The following is a 24,215-nucleotide window of genomic DNA, read 5'->3' as shown; positions in this document are numbered from 1 at the left end:
TTGAAAAGAGAAATCTCGCTAAGCCACCAAATCATACAGAGCCATGCTTGAGGAGCCTACCAAATAATTGGAGCTCTGAGATACCGGGAACCACTGGAACTAAAGCGACTGCTGTAGCGTTATAATGGGAAAGCAAGCCGAAGTTCTCAGTGGAGTCAGCAACATGGATCTTAGAACCTGTACAGAATCCCATACTCTTGGTCATGGTGACCGAAGAAGGATGCAAACCCGAGACTGTGACCTATCGCCCTAGTCTCTGGAAAGAAACACATTTCTCTCCTATATGAATAAAAACATCTCCCCGATATACCTATAAATAGTACAGGAGAAAAGAGCGCTGTGCAAAGAACTGAGGAAAAGAAACCACCCTTTTCGTGTCAGTCAAATGGCCCGACTGGAAGACGTCCGAAACAAGCAGTCAGTCAAGAAGAAAGTAGTGCCAAAACGCCTGGTAGTGCCAAAACGGTACCACTGTCCACATTTTCTAAAATGTTCGTGAAGCCTTGGGTAGGCGAAATGGCATTTGCCAAAACCGAAAGTGCTGCTCCAAGAGAGGCAAGCAAACCTAGTGCCGATTCGGAGTTCATAATGAAAATGTAAATATTCTCCCAGTTTTTCTGCAGAAATGTGTAACCCTGAGAAACGAATTTAGCAGAATGGGATCCAGCCTGCCCAATGCCCCCGTCTTGGGCACCATGCAGTAAGTGGAACAACGTCCCTTAGTTCCTGAAGAACTACAAGAATGACCCTGAGGACCAGTAACACTTAAAAGGGAAACATAAAACATAGAGACTCCAAGAACGAACCGGAAACCTGAGGAGGATGCAAAGTTGCAAGCATCCTGAAAAATGTTCACAGCCCCCTGACCTGACATTATAGCATCTTCCCCCTGATAAGAAAGCCTGAAGAGTCATTGGAAGAAGTCAAGATCCCCTCAGAATGAAGTGCAGAAGGTCAGGGAACGGCAGGATCTGTAAGAAGAAAGAAATTCTCCTAGGAAAAATCAAGTTTCACAACGTAAAGAGGAATATACTGGAACCATGAAAACAGTACTAACCCCATGCAACGTGAGCGAAATACGTATGTCTTTTAAAGCGAATACGTACTAGACGCAATCAAGATGCTACATCTACCGCCCCATGGAAAACAGCAGCATCCTAACAGGTATCAGACAAAGCTCACATCGCTAATGAGAGCTTCAGGGATGAGGCTAACAGCCACATAGCGCATGCTCCTCCGCGGGTTTGATAGAATAGGTAACTGGCTCCTGGTTAGAAGGAGCTGTACAGCTCTTTCTGTCTGGTCGGGGAGTCCGTCTAGCATGTGCCATGAGAAAATGGCGACAGAAGAAACAAGCGTGATAAGCATGGAAATCTGAAGTCCAGGCCCCCTCAGAAATAGAGAAAGAGAGTCCTGGCTGCAGGAAGATGTGAAGGGTCATTATGCCCAAAGAGACAGCCCGAACTTGGAAACTGTTTGTACTACATTTACGCATATATATCCTATGCCACTACTAGACACATGCAGCGCAGCACAGAGGCCCAAATAAGAAGGACAAAGGCTCAATCTGCAGGGACCCCAAGAGAGACAATGAAATACCCATGTGAAATACAGGGCACTATCTTACTGCTGTTCTCACTGTGCCGTGATTTGCCGTATGTCGACCCAGTCCAGAGACAAACCGAGACTGGGTGACCTAGCACAGGTCAGAGTCTCTCTGGTAATCCCCTTGAGTGCTAACCCCAGAGTCCGATTAAACTAGCAGCTTCCTTCAAGTGAATACAGCAGGAACACAGACATAGACATATAAATCTGCCCAAGCTTGTCCCAAAGTAGGTGAAACATGTACAACTTGTCTGAACCGGAAAGGAGAGAAGCCACAGCATACCCTGACCAAAGTCAGCTGGAAATAAACTACTGGAATGCTGCAGCTCTCCTGCCATCGCCGGAGACCCAAGCGCGTGCCTAATTCTCGCCGACATGTGGCTGCTGCATCAACGCTCCTAGAAACATAGTCGGATTCAAGCCCCGCAAAATTTACCCTGCCGTGGCCTGCATAGAAAGAAAATCAGACTCGGGGAATAACTAGAAGAACGGTGCAGTGCTTCCCACAGCGCCGGAAAAAACCAGCACCTGCACAATCAGTTGCACATGGCCGTGACAAACACCGACGAAAGAAAGCCTCGGAATAAACAGGACTACTACTGCTGCATTGAAACCCAATGAAGAGAACAAGTGCGAGCATGAAATCGCACTGCTACTGCCACGCTGCAACCAACAAGGAAACCAAGCGTATGCATGCAAAGGGCGGGAAAGTCCCGACTCCCTCAACAGATTTCTAGTCATAAAACTTAGCCTCAATAAAATATCCATTCCTTAAACCTACGTTGACCGAACCCACAGCACTAAGACTCCCAAACAGAACCTGAAGTTCAAACAACAGTAAAAAAAAACACATACATACTCACAAGCTTATTGTTAGGGCCGGTTGAAGCCAGTAAGAGCTGGTTATGCAGCACTAACAGGGCAGAATGTAGCAACTGTGGTCTCCCTTTTTTTTTTTTAAACAGAGAAGGGAAAGAAGAAAAAATGGACCCTCTAGCAATGGAGGGAGGATGAGGCAGGGACCTGGGGGGAGGCCTAGGTGTAACCCCTAAAGCCGGCACCATTCAGCCAGACACCCCCTGTCTCACTGAAGAGAAACCTCAACAGGAGAAATAAAATTGCCAGCTCACTTGAAGAGAAACCTCAACAGGAGAAAATAACTATCCAGTCACAGCCAGAAATCAGGAGCTAGTTGAATAGTGACCATCACTTGCTGGGAGATAGAGCATACTGAAGATACAGGAGGAGTGCCAGCCAACAGGACCATCTGTTAATCAGTTTCTCTATCTCCGCCTGCTGGTAGATGTATGCTATCCCATTGGTCTCTGGATTCATCTGCTGCTATTGCAAAGAAGTTTAGTTTTTATGTATTAGAAAATTTGGCTCAAACTTCTGCCACAAAAGGTTGGCAAACTGTGATTCTTCTAACCCAGGGGTAGGCAATTCTAGTCCTCGAGAGCCGGAGCCAGGTCAGGTTTTCAGGATATCCACAATAAATATGCATGAGATAGATTTGCATCTCAAGGAGGCAGTGCATACAAATCTATCTCGTACATATTCATTGTGGATATCCAGAAAACCTGACCTGGCTCCGGCTCTCAAGGACCGGAACTGCCTGCCCCTGTTCTAACCCAATAATGAAGATAACTGTTGCTGGATTGTTTGATGCTGCAACTTTTATAATAATAGCTTACTAATTAGGGGAGTGAGCTATTTTATCCCCCTATAGATTTCCTATTGCATATAGTGACCTATATATAATCCTATGCATTTGATATGAGGTATATGCAAACATTTACATTCTTACTCCTGATTTAATTCATTTTCTATCCCGTTGTCCCCCAAGGAACGCAGAACAGGTTATAGGCTAAACATACATAATTTCAGTACAAGTTTACAAGCTTTTATCCTAACTTGACACATATTAGGGTTTAATATTAATATACAGTATTGAGTCCTTTTCATGGCTGTGTACTCCTTCATATGTTTTATGGAACCATTATCAATACAAGATTGTTTTGAAGACTTTTGCATGCAACCTGGTCTTTGGTCATCTCTGCTGTTAGATGTCCTAACTGAAGTGGAACTATTTATGGGTCAGGATAAATTTTGATTAATTTTGTTAAGTTTCTGGTGGTCCAGGGTAGATGCCTTTAGAAATCTGTTGTACTGAATTATGCCATCTAACAGGGGAATGAATATTGCTATAAACCAATTCCATAACCATTGTGGTCAGGAAAGTGACATGAAAACTGCCAATCAAGTGGAGAAGGCTTCATTAAGGCAAGGCAGATATTGGGTTGTATCAATAGAAGTTTCGTCAGCCGAAAGCCTGAAGTCATAATGCCGTTGTACAGGGCCATGGTGAGACCTCATCTGGAGTACTGTGTGCAATTCTGGAGGCCACATTACAGTAAAGATGTGCGCAGAATTGAATTGGTTCAGCGGACGGCCACCAGGATGATCTCGGGGCTCAAGGGTCTCTCGTACGAAGAGAGACTGAACAAATTGCAGCTCTACACTCTCGAGGAACGTAGGGAGAGGGGAGACATGATCGAAACATTTAAGTACCTCACGGGACATGTCGAAGTGGAAGATGATATTTTCTTTCTCAAGGGACCCTCGGCCACAAGAAGGCACCCGCTCAAACTCAGGGGCGGAAAATTTAATGGCAACACCAGAAAGTATTTCTTCACAGAGAGAGTGGTTGATCATTGGAACAAGCTTCCAGTGCAGGTGATCGAGGCAGACAGCGTGCCAGACTTTAAGAATAAATGGGATACCCATGTGGGATCCCTACGAGTGTCAAGATAAGGAAATTGGGTCATTAGGGCATAGACAGGGGGAGGGTAAGCAGAGTGGGCAGACTTGATGGGCTGTAGCCCTTTTCTGCTGTCATCTTCTATGTTTCTATGGTAGTGGCTGCCGCTTTTTTTTTTTTTTTATTCAATTTATTCATAAATCCTGTGGTGTCATGTATGAAGCATTTTGTCTTATAGAGGGAATTCTTAAACCCCTAGTACATAAGTCCAGACATTTCTTCAAAAAGTGTGATAATATCATGTGACTGTCAGAGTTTCTGGGTTAGATTTTATTCACAGAAAGATGGGTTGGTATGAATGAGTTTCTTCAGGTATGGCTATTTGCTTTGGAAATGTATTGAGAATTTTCAGTTGTTTTGTGTATTCCTGTATGGTTTCCTCAATCAGTTCAGTGGTATGCACTGTTTGATAGCTGTCTGTGCCCTGCAAATTTCAACCGATGGGCATGTACATCAAATGGGGATAATAACTCTCTAACTACAACCACAGTTTATGCTGGAGACATTGCTGAGGTAGTCCTTACTCTGGGCAGTAGCCCTTTTTATTTCACTTAATTTCTCTCATCATAGACAGTGCACGGTACAGGAAACCGACTGAGGAATCTGCACAGGTTTTCTGAAAATAAGGATATTGTAGCCAAAGTTAAGCACCTTTCTCCAATGCATTTTTTACATTTGTATAAACCCCTGATGCAGGCTAATTGTCAAAATGTTTCAGACATCTGATAAATCACCCACAGGAATTATCATAGTGGACTGTTGTATGAATTTTGACCCCAATAGATTTGCATATTCTTGCTAGTAGCATATGTAATTCCTCTGGGTTGAGGTGGTGGAGACAAAGACTGCCAGAATTCAAGAAAGAGTGGCACAGGCATTTGGGATCTCTTAGGGAGAGGAATAGATAGTGGATTCTGCAGATGAGCAGACTGGATGGGCCATTTGGCCTTTACCTGCCATCATGCTTCTGGTTTCTCAGCTTTTGTATTAACGGCCAAGATGGGAACAAGTATAGAAGAGATGCGATGGGAGAGAAAGAGCATCAATTCCTTTCAATCCCTGTTCCTGTCGTCTGTTGAAGAAACGAGGAACATAAGAACATAAGAATTTGCCTCCTCTGGGTCAGACCAGAGGTCCATCGTGCCCAGCAGTCCGCACCCGCGGCGGCCCATCAGGTCCATGACCTGTCGTGTTATCTTGAATTAACCCTATAGCCCCCTTGTGTTTATCTATAGTCTTTCCATACTCTTATCTACCCCTATCTGTATCCCTCAATCCCCCTATCCTTCAGGAATCCATCCAATCCATCTTTGAATCCCCGTAGCGTACTCTGCCCGACCACTTCCTCCGGGAGCGCATTCCATTTGTCCACAACCCTCTGTGTGAAGAAGAACCTCCTGGCATTGGTTCTAAACTTGTCCCCTTCCAGTTTCTCCAAGTGCCCTCTTGTGCCTGTGGTTCCCCGTAGTTTGAAGAATCTATCCTTGTCTACCTTCTCCATGCCCTTCATGATCTTGAAAGTCTCTATCATGTCTCCCCTAAGCCTCCTCTTTTCCAGGGAGAAGAGCCCCAGCTTGTCCAGCCTTTCAGTGTATGAACAGTCCTCCATACCATATGAACAGTCCTCCATAACATTTATCATTTTCGTAGCTCTTCTCTGGACCTTCTCAAGTATCTCCATGTCTTTCTTGAGGTACGGCGACCAATATTGGACGCAGTACTCTAGATGCGGGCGCACCATTGCACGATACAGTGGCATGATGACTTCCTTCGTCCTGGTTGTAATTCCCTTCCCAACTGTGGAAGGCCCCAGTTTTGGGTAATGAGCTAGAAGGACGCTGGAGAGAACTCCCACTCCAACTGATCTAGGGCAGTCCAATTGAAGAAGTCTGCCTTAACACTGGAAAGCCCTGCGACATGGGCTGCTTATAGCAGATAAACATTTCTCTCTGCCCATGCGAAGAGAAGCTTGGCTTCCTCATAGAAGGCTTCCTCATAGAAACATAGAAAGATGACGGCAGAAAAGAGCTATAGCCCATCAAGTCTGCCCACTCTACTGACCCACCCCAATAAGTCTGAATGCTAATGACCCAGTTCCTTAACTCGACTTCATAGGGATCCCACGTAGATGTCCCATTTATTCTTGAAGTCAAGCACGCTGGTGGCCTCGACCACCTGCACCGGAAGCTTGTTCCAGTGATCCACCACTCTTTCCGTGAAGAAATACTTCCTGGTGTCACTACTAAATTTCCCCCCTCTAAGTTTAAGCGGATGCCCTCTTGTGGCCGAGGGTCCTTTAAGAAAAAGGATGTCATCTTCCACCTCGACACGTCCTGTGATGTATTTAAATGTCTCAATCATGTCCCCCCCTCTCCCTGCGTTCTTCTAGAGTGTAGAGCTGCAATCTGTTCAGTCTCTCTTCGTATGAGAGACCCTTAAGCCCCGAGATCATCCTAGTGGCCATCCGCTGAACCGACTCGACTCTAAGCACGTCTTTATAGTAATGTGGCCTCCAGAATTGCACACAGTACTCCAGATGAGGTCTCACCATGGTCCTGTACTGTGGCATTATGACTTCTGGTTTCCGGCTGACGAAACTTCTATTGATACATCCCATCATTTGTCTTGCTTTGGATGAGGCCTTTTCTACTTGTTTGGCAACCTTCATGTCTGCACTGATGATTACTCCCAAATCTCGTTCTGCTGAGGTCTTAGCCAATGTTTCTCCATTTAAGGTGTAAGTTCTGCATGGATTTCCGCTACCGAGGTGCAAGACCTTACATTTCTTAGCATTGAATCCCAGCTGCCATGTTGAGGACCAGTTTTCCAACGCAAGAAGGTCCTGTGTCATATTATCCTTCAAACAGCCTTCACTTACTATGTTGCATAGTTTGGCATCATCGGCGAATAATGTTACCTTACCCTGCAGCCCTCGTGTCAAGTCCCTTATGAATATGTTAAAAAGGAGTGGACCCAGGGCTGAGCCCTGCGGCACTCCGCTGGTCACTTCCGATGTTTCAGAGAGGGTGCCGTTGACCACCACCCTCTGATGTCTATCACTAAGCCAATCATTGACCCATGCAGTTATTGTTTCGCCCAACCCCATCGATTTCATCACTGTTGATGTATGCTATTGCTGTCACATTATCCGACAGCACCCGAACTGGCTTTCCCTTGAAAACTGCTCAGAAGGAGAACGCTAGGCATATCACCCTCAATTCCAAATAATTGATGGGCCATGACACCTCCAGGGTATTCCACTGACCTTGTGCTACAGATTGCCAACGAGCTCCCCGGCCCACCAGGCTTGCGTCTGTCATCACCACTTCCCACACTGAGGAAGCCAACAGGAGCCCCCCTGCTGAAATTGACCAAACTGAGCCATCAGGCCATGCTGGCCCTGGCTTCCAGACTCCAGCTGAGATGAACATTTTAATCTTGCAACACCGGGGACCAGCAGAACAGAAGCGAGTGTTAAAGGGGCCTCAAGTGGGCCCATGTCACTGCCATTGAGTCGAGGACCTGCGCATAATCCCTGGCTTAGGGATGCTGATCTGAGAAAAGGAGCTTTATCTGAGATACCAGCTTGGCCCTCCTGGCCTTCAGAAGGAAAACCATTTCTTGGGGCGTATTGAAAACTGCTTCCAGATACTCCAGCTGCTGGGTCGGTTCCAAGTAGCTCTTGGCTGTGTTGACCACCCAGCCTAGAGACTGCAAGATTGCCACGATGTGATCTGTAGTCTGCCTTGCCTCCAGAGCTAAATCGTCTCAAATCAGCCAGTCATCGAGATATGGATGAACCTGTAGTCCCTTCCGGTGGAGGAAAGCCATTACCACCACCATGATCTTGGAAAAGGTCCTGTGAGCGGTGGACAACCCAATGGGTATGGCCACAAACTGAAAGTGCTGTCCCAGAACTGCAAACCGAAGGAAGTGGAAATGAGGAGGCCATATGGGAATATGCAGTCATGGATCACAGAGTTTTCATGTCGCTTGAGGTTGAGTACGGGCTGAAAAGAACCCCCCTTCTTTGGCCAAGTAAAATAGATGGAGTATCTGCCTGTTCCGAGTTCTGACTGCAGCACCGGGGACACTGCCCCAATGTCCCGTAATGCCTTGAGAGTGACAGAAACTGATTCCCAGTTGGCTTCTGTGACACAAGAGGACTCCACAAAGGAATCTACGACTGGGGAGGCAAACTACTATACCCATCACATATGATGTTGAGGACTCACTGAATCGATGTCACCTTGATCCATTCCGCGTAAGAGAGAGACAAACATCCTCCTATGCACTGAAATGGCAGGGAGCAGGTCAGCAGCCCGTCACTGAGCTGAACATATCCCTGTGGAGGTCCGGGAGGATTGGCTCCCGGGCTTCCTATCAAACCAAAAGGATTGAAGAGGCTGAAATCTAGACTTGTGGAAGGGCAGAGACTGACTTGGACAGTATCTTCTAGATTCCCAAAGCTTAGCCCTTGCCTGATCTCAACAGACCTGGCTCCAAGACTGGTCCTCAGGCAGACGCCAAGGCTTAGCTTCTCCAAGATCATTAATGATCATCTCCAGGTCATCACCAAAAAGAAGTTTACCTTGGAAGGGAAGCTTAACAGGCATTGTTTGGAAACAGCATCTACAGCCCAAAAGGCATTTACCTAAATTTAAAACTAATCTTAAAACTTTCCTATTCAAGGATGCCTTTAATAAATCCTAATCTTTTATATCCATTTACTTACTCATCCTTTTCACAAAAGATCTCTTTCATTTCTGCGCATATCATTTATACCTTGCACCCTTGTCCTTCATGTTCTATCCCTTCCCTCTATCTCATTTCCTCTAATATTATGTAACTTTTTCCTTCCTTCCCAATTTTCCTCACGGTCATGTTTGTCAGTATATGTCTAATATGTTTTCGTTAATTTTTCCAACACACCAATAACTAGTTCTTACTCTCCTATTTTAAATTCTTTTTTTTAAATTGTTAACCGGTCAGATATTTGTTTTATGATCGGGATATCAAAAATCAATAAACTTGAAACTTGAGTCCTGTTCTTCCATTGGCTCTGCAGCCTGCTGAACCCAAGGCAAGCTCTGGCAGCGTATGAGCTGCAGATAGCGGTCTAGAGAGACAATGTAGACCTCTCAAAGGAAAGTTTAAAGGAGGGCCTCCAATTTTCTATCCAGCATGTCTTTCAAAGCAACACCTTCCACCGGCAAAGTGGTTTTCTTGGTCATCGTCGTCACCAGGGCATCGACCTTAGGCCATCGATGCATCTCCAACTCTTCTGAAATCAAGGGGTAAAGACAAATCATGGTCCTCAAGACCTTGAGGCCTACATCAGGAGAATCCCACTTTGCCGAGACAAGTTCCTGCATGGCTACATGAACTGGAAAGACATAAGAACATAAGAACATAAGCAGTGCCTCTGCCGGGTCAGACCACAGGTCCATCCTGCCCAGCAGTCCGCTCCCGCGGTGGCCAAAAACAGGTCAAGGCCTGTCTGAATCATCAGAAGGGGCTCCCCTGCCACCTTGGTTTCCCATTTAAGTTCTGCCCTCCTATCGAAGTCCTAGCCCTCCGGTCTTGCACATGCACGACCAGGTTGGTTTACTCAGTACCCCACGATCCCTCTATCCCTCAGGAATCCATCCAATCCCTGCTTGAATCCCTGTACCGTACTCTGCCTGATCACTTCCTCCGGTAGCGCATTCCAAGTGTCCACTACCCTTTGGGTGAAAAAGAACTTCCTTGCATTTGTTTTGAACCTGTCTCCCTTCAGTTTCTCAGAATGCCCCCTCGTATTTGCTGTCCCCTTCAGTCTGAAGAATCTGTCCCTATCCACCCTCTCTATGCCCCTCATGATCTTGAAGGTCTCTATCATATCTCCCCTGAGTCTCCTTTTCTCCAGAGAGAAGAGCCCCAGCCTATCCAGCCTCTCGGCGTACGAGCAGTGTTCCAGCCCTTTTACCATTTTTGTTGCTCTCCTTTGGACTCTCTCAAGTACCGCCATGTCCTTCTTGAGGTGCGGTGACCAATACTGAACGCAGACTTCCTAGTACCGTGTTTCCCAAAAAATAAGACTTACCCCGAAAATAAGCCCTAGCATCATTTTCGGGGTAGGTCTTAATATAAGCCCTACCCCAAAAATAAGCCATTGTCCCGGGATTTGCCGGCAACTCTTCAACTCCCCCCCCCCCAGTGCAGCTGAAACCCTGCTGACCCTCCATCCTTCCCTCCCCGCCAACCGTGAGCGAGCTCTACCTTCAACCGAAGCAGCATCGGGCCGGCAGCAGTCTAAACAAGCTGCTTGGCCTTGTCTGGCAGGGATTTTACTCTGCAAGTAAGGCACTCCACTCACCACTGAGCCACCCTTCACACAGTTAAGGTGCAGTTGTCTCTGCCATGCAAGAAGCCCAGGTTTGTATTCACTTTGGTTTTGAAAGTTCTTTACTTTTTTTTTTTCCTTAAGAGTCCAAATCCAGGACTGGATTTGCCTAAACCCCTCAAGCTACAAGAGTAAGTAAATTATAAAGAGAGGCCTTCATTCAGGAGCATAAGAAAAGCCATCCATCCACCTGCTGGAGATAGAGAACAGCAAATCTGTGAACATCACCTCAGATGGAATGCTCCTTAGATCTCTATAGTATACTCTATCTCAACCTGCCGGTGGATGGGCTTAACCCATGAATCTGTATGGTGGTAGGACAGAGTACGATATTGGGTTTCAAAAAGGGATTGAATAATTTCCTGAAGGAGAAGGGGATTGAAGGGTATATAGATAGAGGGTTACTATACAGAATATTAAATGATTAGGGAATAAAAGATTTAGGTAAAGGATCACTTACAGGTCATGGACCTGGGGGCCACCGCGGGAGCGGATTGCTGGGCATGATGGACCCTTGGTCTGACCCGGCAGAGGCAATGTTTATGTTCTTATGTCTGCTGCTAATGACAGGAAAACAGAGGTTCCAAGTGTTTACAGAGAAAATCGCTGATTCCCAGCACTTTCTTCACCGTGTTTTGCCTCTCCTTCAGGAACAGGCCAGGTCTCCCACCATGTTATTTGCGGTTCCAACATATTCACGATGTTTTTTAATAGAAACAGCAAATAACATGAAAAAGTTATTCACGCTTTTTCTGTATTTGCGGGTCTGTTAATCCCCTATCACAGTGAATACGGAGGGAGAAGTGTACATATTACACTGAAGACCTGATATTTGTGTTGTAAGTGAATCCACATTATATGGGGTTTATACTATCTTTTTATTTCTTTCCAGCACTAATCTGTTAGCTTAGAAATACAAACAAAAAAGGCTTGCCTATCAGGTACTGGAAGGGATGACAGCTGAAAAATGACTTCTAAAGATTGCCCTCATCTTCAGCCTATGGCAGTTTCCAAAATCTCTCCATTGTAAAGTAACACAAAAACATGCCTTTCCCTTACCACCCTGAGATGATCTATCTTTCACCTGCACTGTTAGCATTATTCAGCAAAAAAGGCCTTCCTTCCCAAAATGAAAACATGCAAGTGCTACTGGTGCCTGAAGGTGAATGTGTCTTATATGCTGTGCTCTCAAATTCCACCCAGCAAGACATTCATTGGGATGAAAAACAAATTAGCACCTACTCCAAAGCCAGGAAATCCAGGAAAACTGCAAGTGTGTATTCTAGTATCCTCCTAGCACATAGTACCCAGGTGCATTCTGAAATCCTCCAGTAAAAGATTTTAAAATTTCCTGAAACACATCCATTTGAAAACAGGCTCTCCTCAACCCCATCAGCCAGTATTGTGTAAGAGCACATGCTGAAAAAGAAATGACTCAGGAGCTTTTCCTCACACACACAGCACAAACTGAAAGAGCCTCCAGTTACATGTGATACATCAGCTGAGCCACTTGCCAGTGCCAGCAGCAAGATACTACCACAGCCAGGAAATTGGATTTGACGTCAGCATGCATGAGGTGGTTTCCATTAATATCTATGGCTCAACTAGAACAGAAACTTTCTAATAATCACTTTAAAAAAAACAAAAAAAAACCCAACAACTAGACAAGCAACCCTTCCAAAAGAAATCAGGGCATTCAGTCACCCTTTAACAGAGATTCCTGTATCAATCAGATAGAAGCAATGGAGAAGGAAGGAAGCAGAAGAGGACTTTTATAGGATTTTAGCCAAAATATTAATGCAGCTATAGAGAGCAGGTGCAGTCTGACAAGTCTGTAAACAGATAAAATTGCATTTCTAAGAAAGAAGCTCAAGGAGTCAGCAGATACACAAAAATCAGCTGCAACATTTAAGTTCTAGGGACTTTTGCCAAGTACCAAGAAGTAATCTGTCCTTTGCAGCACCTTTTTTAATAGACGTACCGATAAAGAGTGCAGAGAAATGGACAGGAGGTCCCTTGCGCACATACACACACCTGTGTTGAACTTACTGAACTATGTCCTTGGTTTTTGTTTATGCATTTTTTTCCCCAAGAGACTTTGGGTATGTCTATTTAGATTTATTTTCATGCAATGCTAGCACCCTTCTCCATACACTACGATTCACTTATTTTAAAATGCATTTCAATGTTTTCAAGTCAGAAAATTCTAAACTATATACAAAATTGGCTCCTTTTACTAAGCTGTAATAGCGGTTTTAGCGCGCGCTGTATTGTGCATGCACTAGACCTTAATGCCAGCATTGAGCTGGTGTTAGTTCTAGCTGCGTAGCGCGGGTTTAGCACACGCTAAAAACGCTATCGCAGCTTAGTAAAAGGAGCCTAATGTTTATATAATTTTATTTTAAAAAAACTTTTCATCTCTTTCACATCTTACTGGAACACTTGTACACATCACTCTATTCATGTTTTTCACCACGGGTCCCTAGGTGTGCTCTATACATTTTACACTGTTTATTTTCAGTCCGTTGATACTTGTTTTTAAGAGATTTCTGAAAGCATATGTTTATATTTCTTTGTAGTCTACACGTACGTATTTCTTTATATTGTGTTTTATTTGTAGTTTGTTGACCACAAGGCCTCTGAAGAAGGCTCTGTGTAGCTGAAACACAGCCCTTGTCAGGTCATAGCAATAAAATTTTACTTAGGAGAATACAGATTTTGTAACAGTAATTCTACCTATAGACTTTTAATACTCACAACTACCACCGATGAAATACTTTTGAGACTCCATTCCATGTGCTCCTATTAATAGTTTTGAAATGCCCGATGCTGTGTATCCTAATTTTTGTCCACCAGGAAAGCCAGAGTGAGACACTGTTTAGGTCATTGAGGTACAGAAAGATCCAAGTTTGTCACTTGATATACCGTCTATCAATGAATAACTAAATGGTTTACAATAGCATTATAATAAAAGTAAAAACAATGTCAAATATAAAATTAAAAAATAAAATTGCTGGGGAGACGAAGCAAGCTATAATTACTAGATCCAATGGGATGGGGGAGAATAAAAAATATATCGAGATTAAAAATAAAATAAAAAGGAGGAAAGACGGGGAAGGAAAAGAAAAGGAGGGGGACCGCTTATTAGGAAGCGTTTGTCTTGCTCTGCTGTTGTCATTTTCTACTTATGGGGTCTCGTCTCAGGTAAGCATCCTTAAAAAAGAAAGTTTTGATTTTGGATTTGAATTTGTCCAGAGAGGGTTGTAGTCTAATGTCTAATGGTAGAGCACTCCAAAGAGAGGAGGCAGGGAACGAGAAAATAGCTTTGCGGGTTGTGTCATAGAATATCCCACAGATAAATGGGATTGTTTGTAGATTCTGGTTATTAGATCGGAATGTCCTGGAAGGAATATGCGGAATTGGATATTTATCGATAAAGCAATGCTCCAGCCTCACAAAAGCTATTTCATCATTTACTAACAAGACTGTGCAGATTTTCTGCAAACATTTTTGTATTTACGGATACACACAAGGTTTGAAAAATCCAATCACCAGTTCATCTGAGATGAGTGGATTTTTTTTGGGGGGACAGGTGAAAAAGTATAATCTTTGGTCTAGATCAGATACCATAGGCTGCGAGACTTGGGAAAGAGGACTGCATCAGTTGGCATGGGGAGAGAGAAGGTTAGATGAGGAAAGCAAGGACTATACTTGGGAACCTAGTACAGGATGGCAGAGAAGAGCGCATAGAGGTAGGCTGGAGGTGTGCATTCAGTAGGGAAGAAATGTATTTTATACATCTACTACCCATTCCCCTCAAAACAAACCATGATTTCATATGAAAGGCAGGATAGAAAATGATAGCTTGACTTTGTTCCTGGTAGATTAAATCCAGGAAGAATTGTTTAAACTTCCATTTTAACACAGCACAGGCCCCTTAAATAATTTGTCCACTATGAAGCATTGCTCTCCACGAGTTTATAGTAGAATCAACATTTCTGACCACTCTATGATCCAGGTGTTAGTGAAAAATGAAGCCCCACTCGCTAGTCTGACTTTTCACAGGTTACAGTACCAGATTAGAAAGTTGCACGGGGACAGAAATCCCACCCATTCCTGCCAGGATCCTCTCCGTCCCCACCCGTCCCCGCAAGGAATTACCTCCATCCCCGCCCGTCCCCATAAAAAACAGCAATTACTTCTGACAGGATCATCAATACCACAGTTTCTTTTGTGTTTGCGCTGCTGTTTTCCTTGTGGAATCTCTTTGGTGGAACCCTTTTTTTGTTTTCTGTTCAGGTAATTAACTTATAAACCCCCCTCTTTTACCAAGGCTGACGTGTCCATTATATTATATGGATGAACCCTGCTTCCAAAGCCTTCCATCCCCGTGGAAGTACTGTTGGCTAGAGGGGGGTCCCCGTGGGAGTCCCATGGGCCAGAGGGATGTCCCTGTGGGTTAGGGGGGGGAATTCCCGCAATCCCCGTTCAGACCTCTATACCAGATCTCAAAGCCTCACTGCACCTCATTTCCCAGAACCAAATACCCTTTTAAGGTGAGTGGTGTTGGGCTTATTGGGAGGAGTCTTAAGGCTAGATTCACTAAGGGCATGGATTGGATCTGTGAGGGATCTGATCCGTGTCTGGGGGGTTGAGTCATGAATCGCCTTCATGCAAATGTGGATGATCAGAATCACGTCCCCAGCAAACTGAATCGGATCCTTGAGCATGCGCAGACCATCTGTACATGGTCTGCGCATGCACTGCACTGGCCCTCTGTGCTCGGCAGAGCAGGAAATTTCTTTTTTTTTCCTTCCCAAGCCCATGATTTTAACCCGCTTTAAGCCCGCGGGTTAAAACCACGGTCTTGCACTGCGGGGAAGGGTGGGAGAGTCGGGGCAGAGAGCAGGGCAGCAAAAGGCAGTGAAGACCGCTTGTTTGTGATAGGCCAGCCCAGTAACTTTACCCCTCCCTCTCCCCCTTATCCTCACTCTCAAGTTTGTCCTGTTTATGTCTTTAATGTTCACATTTATTAACTCCTCTTTTATAAATATAACCTTTTATCTCTATTTTTAACATTTTATTGTAAACCGGCTAGATACTAGTTGATGGTCGGTATATTAAAAATTAATAAACTTGAAACTTGTCAGTGTTGCAGGTTTTTTGTTAATGAATCGCTGCCTGCCATCATCTGAATGCCATTCTCCCTCATTTGCATGTGCGGATCGGAGGATGATCAGGACACAGGTTAGTGAATCGGGTCGGAGGGAAATCAGGTCGCAAACCTATCGGTAAACGATCGGTTTGCTTAGTGAATCTAGCCCAAAGTTCCTGTCAGTGTGTAGTCCCATTTATGCTTGATTAGCATGCATGTCCTGGTGAACAGCAGTTACCGTATTTTTTGCTCCATAAGACGCACCTGATCATAAGACGCACCCTAGATTTAGAGGAGGAAAACAAGAAAAAAAATACACATTCTGAACCAAATTCTCCCCGCCAGACTCTGCACCCAACTCCACATTCTTTGCCAGGTTCTGCACCCTGTCCCTCCTCCCTACCAGTCTCTGTACCCTGTTTCCCCTCTGGTGGTCTAGTGGTAGGCTGGCACAGGGCAGGCCGGGACAAGGCACAGGGAGGCTGATACAAGGCATAGGGCAGGCAGGGCACAGGGCAGGCAGGCAGGCCTAGTGACAGGCAGGCCGGCAGGTCCCAAACCCCCCATATACCTCCCAGTACCTTAAATATTCCCCCGTATCCCCCATGTACCCACCAGTACCTTAAATTATCCCCCATACCTCTGTGCCTTTTCAAACACCCCCATACCTTTTAAATCATACCCCATACCCTTTTAAACACCCCGAGTACCTTTTGTCCCCCCAATCCCTCCCCCAATTGTGTGGCTGCCAAAGAATTCAAGAAATTAAGTCAGAATATAGAAATAAGAGATACACAAATAATGAAACGCTAGATAGTGTGCATGATCCCCCCAAAGAGCCCCAGCACAGAAAAAAACAAAAACCAACCAACAACTGTCAGGGGCATTTAAAAAAAAAAATAAAATAAAATTTTACCTTACCTTTTAAAATCCCTCCTGTCCTCACTAGACTGTTCTCATACTCTGGTCAGGAGCGTGGATGTGAGGAGCAAGCGTTACGCACTCTCGCTTGGGCCCACCTTTGCATTTCGTAAGTGTTTTAAAAAGGTGTGGCAGGAGGGTGTTTTACAATGCTAAGGGGGGGAGATACAAATTTTGTATCTACACTACATAAGACGCACCGGGATTTCCATCCACTTTTGTATGGAAAAAAGTGCGTCGTATGGAGTGAAAAATACGGTATGTCTTTTGTCCCCACTGCTCTTCAGGGATGTGTCAGGAGTAATATTCACAGCCCTTGTGGAACAGGAAAAGAAGAAAAAGGACATCCATAATCAACATACAATAGCAATACTTAGTAGTCAATTTGGGAACCATGCTTTGGTAGTTGTAAAAAAAACAAATGGTACTACAGTCCAACAGAAGTCAGTTCCGAGTTGAAAACTGCTGAGCTAAAGAAAGTTCCAGAGTTCAAACAAACGTGGGATATAAACAGAGGATCTCTAATCAGAAAATATTGTGTATACATTGAAGGAACTAAGGCCACTACTGGGCAAGCTTGCACAGTCTGTCTCCCATATATGGACATTCAGTAGAGGACAGGCTAGGGAGGGCTTCAATGGTTAAGATGGACTGGAGTGAGCTTTAATGGAGACTCCAGTAGATGGAACCTATGTACACTACCAGGCAGGGCTCTGGGTTTCTGGTCCAGAAATATCTAATAAAAAGGACCATTTAAATTAATTTATGGAGCATATATGGTTTGGCAGATTGGATGGACCATTCAGGTCTTTATCTGCCACCATTTACTATATTACTATGTGAAAATTATTTGGTTTGTCATTTTCATAAAAATCACAGTAAATGAAACAATGCACATCAAAAAAGTTAGAGCACATATTTTATATAGCAAAATACTGCACATCCATCCATCACAACACCTCCACTACATATTAGAATGCAAAGATATCTTCTACTACTACTACTATTTCTATAGCACTACCAGACACAAGCAACTCTGTATAGAGTCCCAAAGAGAAAGTCCCTGCTCGAAAGAGTTTACAATCTAAACAGGATGTCATAGATACAGTTAATGTATTTCTAATACAGCATTGTAGGTTCACATTAACATTTGATTTTCTAGAGCTAGCATTATTAGTTAGATATTCTTATCCATCCCCCCCCCCCAAAAAAGAAAAAAACCAAAAAACCTCTATTCCTCGTGAGTACAGTCCCTAGGGGAAAAAAAACATATGCTATGGTTGGTATAACAGTTACTTTAAAGCAATAACACATTCCTCTTGCCAAATTGCTATCTTTAGACATTTTATACATTGAAATGCATCAATGGTTTCAACATTTATAAAGAAACTAGTTTCTATACATTTCCCTATCGGAAACAGTACAACAGCATCTAACCCACAGCCTTACAAAAGCTGAACCAAGACATGTTTTGCAAGAGCCATGTGACATGCACATGACTTACAACTAAAATGATAGGTAGACCTTTCTTAACGCTAGGAAGGAGAAAAGCTATCGGGGTTTAATCCAAAAGAACAAGTCAACTTTCCACAGAGATTAAAATCTTCCTGCTAACCAGCCTGCGATATTTACAGATATCATGCTAATCCCATACAACAAGCAATGAAATGTAAACTTAAAATTCAATTAGTAACGAGTGTTTCATGATTTAATTTGTATTTTATTTGGCAATCTTGGGCCATATACACTCATTTTTTATAGTTGTTTTTTTTCAGCGGGGGGGAGGGGGGTTTAAGAGCACAATACTCAATAACTTCTAGATTTCGTGAAAAGAAGGTTTCAAAACAGGCTGTGCCCATTCATGTTTAAAACCAAAAACCACAGACCATCCTATAGCTTTCCTTCGCTTTTCACTCTGTTTGCATTTGGTTTTTCATACACTTCACGCTTAATTACAAGCCTTCATTTCTTCCAGCCAAACTCCACTAACAACCCTATAGGCCAAAACGTTCAGTACATCCCCCAGTAAGGTCAGACTCTCCCATGGATTTTATCTTTCTCCTTTTTCTAAACTTGCGAGGAAAAGTGTTACAATCTGTACCGGGTTAGGAGCGGGGAATAGAATGCAACTTGCAAACCTGAAAATACATTTCAGAGTTGGTCCTAGGACAAAGGCCAAGAAGCATCACCAATTCTCAACAATAAAATATCCAAAACAAACCTGGTCCTTTCCAAGAGAGAGAGAGAGAGAAAGTCACTAAAAACCGGGCTGCCACCACCCAAGGCAACAACGAGGGCCCACTCCTAACCAGACACCCCAGACATTGCCTCCCCTTTCCGTCTCCAGGACCCTCATAACGGCCACCTACTTTCTCTCCCTTCCCTCTTTGTTCCTTGTCCATCCATCAGCTTCTCTGTTGCCGGATGTGGCTTATTCCTGCAATAATCTGCGGCCGGCAGGTAGGAAGAAGAGGAAAGCATACTTACTATTCGGGATTCATGCTGGACATATCACTGTAAGCCCTGCCCGTGGAAAATCACAGCCCCGCTCTCCTCACAGTCGCTAAAGCGCACAGGTGGACACCGTCGGTTTAAAAATCACCTCTCCTCCCCAGAAAAAGCAAAAAATGTACGAGCACAGCACTTCTAAGCCCAAAATGGCTGCCAGCTTAACCAGGAAATAGGGAACATCCAGCTAGAGAGCTTTACATTGCCGACTGGCGGCCGGCCCGCGCTGCACCCTGGGAGAATTAGTTCTCAATATTCTTGGAGGCTAAGGAGGCAAGCGGGCTTCCGGCACTGAAGAACTTCACTTCCCGTCGCGCCTCGGTCAACCAGGCGCATGCGGGGTAGGCCCTCTCGGTCGCTTTCCCCTCCTACCTTCCTGCAGGCTTTCTAGGCGGACTCGGGGCTGGGCTCCCTCTAGCGTCGGTGTTCGGGATTCGCGGCTCGTTGACGTCACCATTGAAACGTGGCAGAGCTGGGGCGAGTCTGGGTGAGCGAGCAGAGGAGAGGCGATCGCGCTGGGGCCCCGGCTTAAGATGCCGCGAGAATCCGGGATGCGCCTCGACTTGGCACGTGGGCGGCGTTCAGGAGAGCGAGAGTTCCTTTACCTGTGTGTTGCTGCAGCCTGATGCGTGTTTTAACGGCCGGCCTTTGTTGCTGTTACCCGATGTAACCCCGGCTTTGTGCGCCGTCAGTTCTCAGCATCACAGTTGGGAAGGGAGAGGGAGAATCGGGGCATTTGTATCAGAGAGTAAAGAAAAGGTGATGGCGTCTAGCTTTGAAAGCTCCTGTCACCTCACGTTTAACTACTGATTCAGAGGAGACAGAAATTGAAGAGTCAGCTGAGATGCACCTCCTGCTGACCAGAGTCTGACTGGAGCCATTAGTTTTGGTGCCTGCTCATATGGATCTAAGAACATAAGCAATGCCTCCGCTGGGTCAGACCTGAGGTCCATCGTGCCCAGCAGTCCGCACACGCGGCGGCACAACAGGTCCAGGACCTGTGCAATAAACCTCTATCCCCTTTTCCAGCAGGAAATTGTCCAATCCTTTCTTAAACCCCAGTACCTTACTCTGCCCTATTACGTCCTCTGGAAGCGCATTCCAGGTGTCCACCACACCTTGGGTAAAGAAGAACTTCCTAGCATTTGTTTTGAATCTGTCCCCTTTCAACTTTTACGAATGCCCTCTTGTTCTTTTATTTTTCGAAAGTTTGAAGAATTTACTAAGCTTTTATTTCTTATTTTCTATGACTGAGGACAAAATCTTAGGTAATAATATCTACTGAGAATTAACAGGGCTCCCTCCCCACACACCTTTTTTGATGAACCTTTGGAAAGTCTGTGCGATGATATGGTAGCCCTATCCCTTTATCACACATAAGGTCATAAAGGCAGAATGGGAGCTGTAGAATATTTTTTCCACATCTTGATCTTTGGGTTGGTAGTAAGGATTTTATACTGGAGCAAACAGTTTTAACTTTTTTTTGCCTTTAATGTAATATCTCTTGGATATTCTTTCATTTTACTTATGAGAAGTACTTGGAGATGCCAAGAGTGGCCCTTCCCAAAGCTAGAAGGTCAATGAGATTTTTTATTAGGGTCCCTAGCCATGTCTAAAACTCAGTATTTATTTATTTTAGTATTTGCAGATCACTTTTAGCCTAAGTGGCTTGTATTCAGGTACTCAAGTATTTCTCCTTATCTGTCCTGGTGGACTCGCAATCTGACTGATGTTCCTGGAACAGTGGAGTGTTAAGTGACTTGCCCAGGGTCACAAGGAACAACACTGGGCTTCAACCTGTAAACTCTTCTCTATCTCCATCTCATGGTCCTCTTTTGACTTCTTGGTGTTCCTGTCCCCCCACCCCTCCCCACTGTCTGCCATTATACCTCAGCATATTTTCTCATGCCCTTATCTTGTCCCTCTTTTCTCCCCTCTTATGGCATTCCCACCGCAGAGCCAATCTCTCTTTTCCCTGCCCATCCTTGCCCGTTTGGGGCTGAAACATGATCGTGTCGAGTCACTTTATTCGTTGTTTGCTTTCAAAATAAAAACATACATTTGTAACCCCTCTTTTACCTAACAGCTGGAAAGGGGCAAACAAAGTTATTTTATTTATTACAAACAGACCCAGGACCAACTTATCAGCTGGAGTCCTGCAGCAAGCAAGCACCAGACACTCCTTTCACTCCTGCAACAAATGTAGACCACACCAGGGTTTAAAGTCCCAACTTGAAATTTTACTTTTTCCAATAAACTAAACTAAACTAAGCCTTAGGTTTATATACCGCATCTTCTCCACTGAAGTGGAGCTCGACACGGTTTACAGAGTTTAAAAAATATGGGAAGAGAGAAGAGAAAGAGTTTACAAAGCATAAAAAGAGGGGATGTAATCAGGAGAAGAGATTATTATATGCTAGAGAAAAGCCAGGTTTTCAGTTGTTTTCGGAATAGTTGGAGGGAGTCCAGGTTCCGCAGTGGGACAGTGAGGTCGTTCCAGAGGCCGGTGATTTTGGAGAGGAGGGATCTACCCAGGTTACCTGCGTGGAGGATGCCGTGTAGAGAGGGGAAGGATAGTTTATGTCTGTGGGCAGATCTGGTGGTAGTTGGTGTCGGGGCGAGGAAGGATAGAGGGATTAGGGGCGGAAGGATGCCGTGAATGATCTTGAAAGCCAGGCAGGAGCATTTGAAATGAATTCTGGAAAGTACTGGGAGCCAGTGAAGATTGGTAAGTAGAGGGGAGACGTGGTCATATTTGCGTTTAGCAAAAATCAGCTTAGTCGCAGTGTTCTGGATAAGCTGGAGTCTGCAAAGACTTTTTTTCATTAGGCCTAAGTAGATGGCGTTACAATAATCGAGTTTGGATAGGATGATGGATTGTACAAGGACGGTGAAATGCTTTTGGTGAAAATAGGATCTAACTTTCCTCAGCATGTGGAGGCTGAAAAAACAAGATTTTGCCAGGGAATTCAGGTGATCGTTGAGGGAAAGGGAGGAGTCGATAGTGACCTTGCTTGAGAACTCAAGGTGTAGAGCAGGGCCTGTGGGTAGGGTGAAGAGGGCGGGCAGGTGAGCTAATTTTGCGCCGAGCCAGAGTAATTTTGTTTTTGATTCATTTAATTTCATCTGTACTGAGAGGGACCAGGCGTGAAGTCTCATTATGCATGATGTGATGTTCTCTTGGAGGTTTGTAAGGTTTGGATCTGTTTCGAGGAGGATGAGGATATCGTCTGCATATGTGTAAATTGTTTCAAGGGGGGATAGTTTAAGGAGCTTCAGGAGGCATTCTCTTGAACGGTGGGTGAACAGTTGTCTTTGAGGAGACAGTCCAATTATGTACACTTCTATGAATTGGAGCATGCTTGGGGAATACAAGAATTGGCAGATGGAGGAAGAGGAGGCTTTGGCAATGGATTTCTTCAGCTGGCAGGGCTTTGGCATCCCCACCAGCAAATGTATGATACTTAATGTGGGGGAGGGTAAGGAGTGGAAATGTGAGTAGGGTTACCAAAAGTCTGGATTTATCCAGATATAGCCTCTTTTTAGAGGACTGTCCAGGCATCTCGACGGCTTTTCAAAACCCAGCACTTTGTCTGGGTTTTGAAAAGCTGTTGTGATCAGGACCAACTCTGGAGTGCATCTGCGCATGAGCAAATGCGATGCAGTGATGTCGCATTGTGTGTGCACAACGTCATCACGTCGCATATGCGCTTGCACAGATGCACTCCAGACTTGGCCCAAAGAGACGAGGTTTGTGTGGGGTTGGGGTGCGGAACTACACATCCTCTTTTTCCAGATGCAAAATCTGTAACCCTAAATATGAGGGCCTTCCCCAGTCCACCCCTATGCCCACCCGATGGACTGCTGGTTACATCCCTTCATTTGATTATGCAATTAAAACAGAAGAAGGAGGCTAGCCTCGAAATAAAACAGAACAAAACAAGAGGCAAGAGAGATATCTATGCCAGTGTCTTGCAATCTTTCTTGAGCCGCAGCACACTAACCTTAGTGGCCATGGCTTGAGGCACCTGGAAATGTGTGATGTCATGGCAACGTCATGTACATGCGTGAAGGACCTTCAGATGGGCCCTGATCTACCAATGGAGGGGATAAACAGGGAACAGGGCCGAAGGAGAAGCGCTGGTGCTGGCTGATTGCCTACAGGACATGCCTCTCGCAGCAAGAGGCATGTCCTGTAGGCAGTCAGCCAGCACTGGTGCCGGCACCTCTCCTCCGTGGGCCGCAGCACACCTGAAATCTCAGGCACACTAGTGTGCCATGGCACACAGTTTGCGATACACTGGTCTATACCAACCGCCAGTTACATTTATTAAACAATAAAAGTCCAACAAAAAGTCATTGATCAAGAATATCAACTAAGGTCCCAGGTTTGAAATTCTAGGAAAGTTCTGACTGGGATCCAAGTTTCGCCAATAGCATGGCCTTCTTCAGGGGACAACAATAAACTAGAACATAGTGGGACAAATTGAAAAGTCAGAGCAAATATATAAAAAATACATACTTATTAGTACTTTAGATCCAGGACACAATATTTAAAGCCTAATCTCAATAGAAATTGGAGTCAGACAGTAGAAAAATAAGAGGACGTTTGGTGTACCAACTCCACAGGCTTGGTATCTCCCCTGTATGCACATATATCTCATACATATATTTATTTGGGAATCCTGAAAACCTGACTGGCTTGGTATGTCACAAGGACTGGGTTGAATACCCCTTTTCCAATCAAAGTGTTGAATCAATGAGGCCAAACGGTATTACTTTGTATGTATTCAAGGGGGTCTTTTATTAAGGCACGTTAG

At 44.7% G+C, this 24,215-nt stretch overlaps 1 protein-coding gene across 1 annotated transcript in view; it reads right to left on the bottom strand.

Annotated features, from left to right (window-relative positions):
- RAB1A (RAB1A, member RAS oncogene family) overlaps window positions 1-19,670 on the bottom strand; it is an 86,267-nt gene extending 66,597 nt beyond the window's left edge. Inside the window, exon 1 of the mRNA XM_033937852.1 lies at window positions 19,375-19,670. Coding sequence (XP_033793743.1) covers window positions 19,375-19,397 — 23 coding nt within the window. The 5' untranslated portion in view covers window positions 19,398-19,670. The remainder of the gene's footprint in view (window positions 1-19,374) is intronic.
- Between the last annotated feature and the right edge of the window lie 4,545 nt (window positions 19,671-24,215).

The sequence above is a fragment of the Geotrypetes seraphini genome, chromosome 3, assembly GCF_902459505.1.
Source record: "Geotrypetes seraphini chromosome 3, aGeoSer1.1, whole genome shotgun sequence".
NCBI classification, from domain to species: domain Eukaryota; kingdom Metazoa; phylum Chordata; class Amphibia; order Gymnophiona; family Dermophiidae; genus Geotrypetes; species Geotrypetes seraphini.
The sequence above is the reverse complement of the archived record's forward strand: the minus strand, read 5'-3'. Positions and strand labels throughout refer to the sequence as shown.